The 5,914-nt window shown below is 44.5% G+C and overlaps 1 protein-coding gene across 1 annotated transcript; it reads left to right on the top strand.

The window, feature by feature from the left end:
- Positions 1-902: 902 nt before the first annotated feature.
- On the top strand, positions 903-2,293 carry SARC_06864 (saccharopine dehydrogenase). The gene is made up of 2 exons (XM_014299212.1): positions 903-1,087; positions 1,765-2,293. Exons 1-2 carry the CDS (start codon positions 920-922, stop codon positions 1,981-1,983), a joined length of 387 nt encoding a protein of 128 aa, XP_014154687.1. The 5' UTR covers positions 903-919; the 3' UTR covers positions 1,984-2,293.
- Positions 2,294-5,914: the final 3,621 nt, after the last annotated feature.

The following is a 5,914-nucleotide window of genomic DNA, read 5'->3' as shown; positions in this document are numbered from 1 at the left end:
TGTCTGTGGGTCTATGGGTCTGGATCTGTGTCTGTGTCTGTGTCTGTGTCTCTGTATATATATATATATATATACATGGTGGGGACTGGGCTAGGGAGACAACACTTGGGCTCAAACGTGAGTCATAGGGGAGTTGTGTTCTTGTGGGTGTATTTGTATTCTGGCTATGGTTCTATTGTTATGAGTGTATTGATATTAATCAAGGACCATAGACCTTAATAAAAGAAGAGCACTCAGGTGTGTGAAGAACCACTTACCTACCCACACCGCACACAACGTTTGGGTTGTGCTCCCCTACTATAAACCTAGTCACCTCTACTATAAACCTAGTCACCTCCCCACAAGTATAGCTCATTCGCACGCCCATGTACACGATCACTTGGCGAAGTGTTTCTAATCCGCCCCGCACCCCCGGAAGGGTATCTTCCTCAAGCACGAGAACAAACCGATGGATGCACTAGCGCTGTCTCTATACCACATACATGTCGATTGCCAGCCAGGCATGGCCTGGTCAGTATGATGGCTGCAGTACGCACAGGCAACGCTTGGTTTGCCTGTGCCTGCAGGGGCTATTCTTATTAGTACACTCAGGGCCGTTGTATTCTACTTGCGGACACTACATAGTTTATGTGCAGGAGTCCTATATCATCTCTTTATGATTCGGTTTGGATTGATGATCAATACACTTCAGTGACTTCCAGCTAGCTCAGGCCATGGGCCTCCATGCCGACCCTGCTTCAGAAGAAGCGCGATGGTGTGGGATAGCTCGTAGTGGTAGTAGTAGTAGTAGTATATATATATATATATATATATCCCCATACATGCCCCCAGACTGTCTTATGGGTGTACCACACTCGTCCAGCCCATCTCATGACTTCATCTTCCGCTGTCTTGGGCACCTGCGTTGCCTCACAGAGCCATGCGAGACCTTGGCCTACTCAGTGCTGATCCCGTGAGGGGAGTGGCCCCCACACCCATAGACGCACTGTGTGGGCAGCTTCAGGCGAAACTGTCGTACAAGCATGGCGAGAGGGATATGGTATTGCTTCAACACGAGTTCGAGATCGAGACGGCGTCTGGGTCCAGGGTAGGTGTATTTGTGAACCCGGTTTGTTTGGTGTTGTGTTGTGTGTTGTGTGTAGTTGCTGATGTGTGCACTATCCTAGTTGTTATATGAGGTACGTGGTGTGTTGTTTGGTGTGTTGTGTTGTGTTGTATTGTGTTGTGTTGTGTGTTGTGTTATGTTGTGTGTAGGTACTGATGTGTGTTCTATCCTGGTTGGAATGAGAGGTATGTGTTGTTTTGTGTTGTGTTGTGTTGTGTTGTGTGTGCACTATCCTGGTTGTTTTATGAGGTACGTGGTGTGTTGTGTGTTGTGTTGTGTTGTGTGTTGTGTGTCATTGTTAAAGTGTGTTCTATCCTGGTTGGAATGAGAGGTGTGTGTTATTTGTGTTATGTGTTGTGTGTCATTGTTGATATGTGTACTATCCTGGTTGGAATGAAAGGTATGTGGTGTGCTGTGTGTTGTATTCCGTATGTAGTACGACAGATACTTCAACTCATCAGACGTGTCACACGGCCCTTGCTTTATATCTGGACTTCTCGAAGTGTTGCTATGCCGAAAAAGTACGTCTGCGATTCGACCCTGTCACTGCGGTAGAAACCGTAACCTTACGTAGAAACCGTAGCCTTACGTAGAAATCGTAGTTTTAGGTAGAAACCTTGGTATTGATGGTCTTTTGAACCCTCCTGTATTGACAATAGGAGAGGCACACGTCGAGTCTTGTCAGCTACGGCGACGGTTTTGGTATGGGCGATTCAGCCATGGCCAAGACGGTGGGCTTCCCGGTGGCCATGGCAACACAACTGATCCTGGATAAGCAGATCGACCGCACGGGTGTGGTCAAGCCCACCACAGAAGACTTCTACACGCCCATACTCGCCGAACTAGAGGCCCGAGGACTGCCGGTAATTGAGAGCTGAGGTGCGTCGTAGAGCCCTATGGACGCTGAGGTGCACTCGACCACAGTGTAGTTCATTGCGGGGCGGGTTTAGGGTATCAGGGTATGCCCTAGACTACTCGGAGGCTCATAGTCAACTGAAGTAATTAGCAGAAGCACTGTACATAGCCCTACTTTTGGGTTTGGGGTGGGTTAGTAGAGGTGTTGTAGAGACGCCTAGCAGACCCACACGACCTGCGTTGCTGTGGCTGGGCGCGAGCTTTTCATTTGTACTGGTATACACGTATATGTAGAAATAAATATATATATATGACCGCATCACGGTATTCCCAGTCTCGCATGTAAAACGTACGCGTACATGTCCTGTTGAAACTATCGTCAACGCCATCCGTACAGGCAGCCAACCGACAGACCTGAAACCGTTTCTAATAGTGCTTCTGTGCATAGCAACAGTCTCTCTTTACCGTGCACGGCACTAGTCCATAGGTGTATGCAACGCATTCACTCGCAGTGAAGTTTGTTTTCTTCGTCTTCTTCTCCAGTCGCATTTGCCTCAAAACAGAATAACTCGAAAGGACCTTCAGGAAGATATTGTAAACTTGCGTTGAGTGAACACTCCTAGTACTTACTTGTGTAGCACTTGTCCGAACTTCGGCTTGTTGTCACGAGGCTTATATGGGTACACACATTCGTGCGACTGTCTTCACAGTCAGTATATAGTTTATACGTTGTAACCTTATTCTTGCTGTTGCCTTCACAGTCGGTATATAGTATATACGCTGCAACCTTATTCGTGCTGTCGCTACGGATTCGCTACACATATACCGCCACCAAATCAGTACTACACACATGTCGAGAGCAGACTATAATAAACTCAGAAAAAGATTGGGCTACTTTGTATGTAACTTCAGGAGAAGAGAGAGGGCTGGTTAAGATTGGGTTACTTTGTATATAACTTCAGGAGAAGAGAGAGGGCTGGTTAAAATTGGGCTACTTTGTACGTAACTTTAGGAGAAGAGAGAGGGCTGCTTAGGATTGGGTTACTTTGTATGTAACTATAGGAGAAGAGAGAGGGCTGGTTTAGATTGGGTTACTTTGTATGTAGCTATAGGAGAAGAGAGAGGGCTGGTTTAGATTGGGTTACTTTGTATGTAACTTTAGCAGAAGAGAGAGGGCTGGTTAAGATTGTTTTGTATGTAACTTCAGGAGAAGAGAGAGGGCTGGTTTGCGTGAACCGCCAACTGGCAAACGGCTCCTGGGTGGTAGGCACCACACGCGTGATTTCAACAGAACGTACAACATCAATCACACTGAAACTGCATTCTCCCACAAGACCGCGTCTCACTTGAGGATACATTTCTGCGAAAGAAATTGAGATGGTGCCCACACCGTGAGTATAGATTAGATTTGGAGATCTAGATCAACTAGAGTGACCCATTCCGATTGGTGCCCACACCGTGAGTATTTATAGATCAGATTTGGAGATCTAGATCAACTAGAGTGGCCCATTCCGATAGTCTGTTCAACCGCACATGGGTTCACATTCTACAGAAGTCGGGCGAGATCATACGCATTATTTTATGAGTGAATCAGAGACGACTCTTACATCACATATGCGTGCAATGCAAGAACTATCCTGAGTATAACTGCTTTTTGTATACCATTCGGTTTATAGCTGCAACTGTTTAAAAAATAATCGGTCTTCGTTCGTGCGCAGAGTCGAGATGATTTTGTTGCTATTTTGTCCCAGCTGAAACCCCTTCTCCAATACTCTTATCATTCCGCATTGCTGAGACGGCGTTTACCGTTTCATTGGATGCCCATGGTTTTCCTGTGCCACACAATCCACTTGCCTCGGAGTACAGTTTAATTACACACCACCTAGAGGTGCTTAAGAGGATAATCGATCACTGTAACATGCAATCAAGCACGTTATTTGGCGCATTCGATAGACTTTCACGGAGACACCCACATAGTCTACCTAACTAACTTATTGTATAGCAGAAACCAACTAGCTCGCAGATCACACAATAATCCACAACAGCAAGGAATGTACCTCTTCATTCGCTTCTTCAGCAGTTGTAGCTATGAGACTGCTCCAGTACTCGGGCGCTTCAGTTGAAAGATGTCTAACTAATCCTCACCTGTGGACCGCAGTGGTACTTTAATCCCAATCCCTTCCGCCGAACCCATTCCACCAATACTGAAGGCGAATCTATATTCGTCAGAGCAGCTAAATAAAGCCACAGGAAGCCCGCGCTAAATATGAATTGTTCGCTACTACTTCATACGAACCGTTCAGGACGATGTGCAATGACATTCAATATGCATCGAACACATATTGAACACGAGGCTAATACGGTCCTTCCTGACGAAATAAATTGCATACACACCCTATATGCTTTTGGCCTATTAACCACAAGTCTCTACTGAGCGTATCGGTTTTTGCTATAGTGTACTATTCATATGCGAGTGCCGCGGCAATCGTCACCCCAAACACGCGATTTCGCAGTCCGGCAACCACGCCAACAGCTGATAAAGCCAACACAATTCTTCATGGCAACTATATGCATGTACATAAGCATATCGATCACAAGCCCCTACTACTCATATTGGTCTTCGACATGGTATATACTCCATACCAAGCATGTATGCATATCAATCATAAGTTCTTATTGAACGTATTGGTCGTGGATATAGTGTACACTCCGTGTGCCAGTGCTGCGGTGATTGTCACCCCAAACACGCCGTTTCGCAGACCACGTGGCTGGTCACGCATGCCAACAGCAATTAACGCCAACATCGGTGTCCACACAAGTGGTGCTAGTAGCGTATAATTTGGCTCACGGGGTCCTGTATGGCCAGTAGTAGGGTGTGTAGCTATCGCGCTCATCTTCTTGTTTGGGTGTGTGTATTTAAGCTATCCAGTACATACTTGGTGTATGATGTAAATCGGCCTTGGGAATTTTCTACGTACTCGGGAGATGGCGCAGACTGATCTTATATCCGCATATTCAGCTTGTGTCAAGATTTGTCTTTGTGTACAACAATACTATAATACTACTACAAATATTTAATAGTGCTTCAGATACCGTTGGCCAGTGGATTACAACTTATAAATACAATCTCATAAATCACATTATCACATCAAATGGAAATGCGAAAGCTTCGATTGTTCCACGACCTACGGACGTTAAGTCCGTTGCGGCTTCTTTATTTTCTCTCTACTAGAGAGAGACGACCATAGCCTTCTATTGTCCGTTCTCCCTAATTACTAGCTATTTACTTTTAATCTAGTAGGAGAAGCCGAGAAGCAGTCATGAATCACGTGATTGTTCTGTGAGGATTCTATTTTTAGTAAACTTACAAAACAACTGCTCTAAAATAATAATATATCATACGTACAGTCGTTCATGTCGTAAATACATAGAACCCTCTAAATGTATAATTTTATGTATTTATATTCTACATGACATTGGCGAAAGGTTTTTTGTCGTGGAGGCATTTGAAGCGAGCCCTCTCTTTCTACTAGAGAGAGCACAGACTACATACTAGAAAGTAGAGAAGAAATACTCACTAAGTGTCTTATTTTAAAAAGCTATGCGTTTAAAAGCCACATGTTGAATATCGGCACTATGGTGGTGTGAACACCTATAAATACGAAAAAATGTATCGAACAGATTATGTATTTTCACTCTACAGAAACTACAGGACTCAGAAATATCATAACCGCGAGCGATAGGCTAGAATATTGGATGGATAGATATGGATATATAGATAATTATCCTTTAAATAGTTAGATAGTTAGATAGATGGCTGGATGGATGGATGGATAGTTGAACAGATCGATAGAAGTATAGAGTGATGACAGAATTAAGGGAGGAGGGAAGGAGGGAAGAAGGTATGGGTGGATAGATAGATAGACAGGTAGATCATATATATATATATATATC

The sequence above is a fragment of the Sphaeroforma arctica genome, assembly GCF_001186125.1.
Source record: "Sphaeroforma arctica JP610 unplaced genomic scaffold supercont1.512, whole genome shotgun sequence".
NCBI lineage: Eukaryota > Ichthyosporea > Ichthyophonida > Sphaeroforma > Sphaeroforma arctica.
Note: the sequence above shows the minus strand (reverse complement) of the source record. Positions and strands in the feature narration are given on the sequence as shown.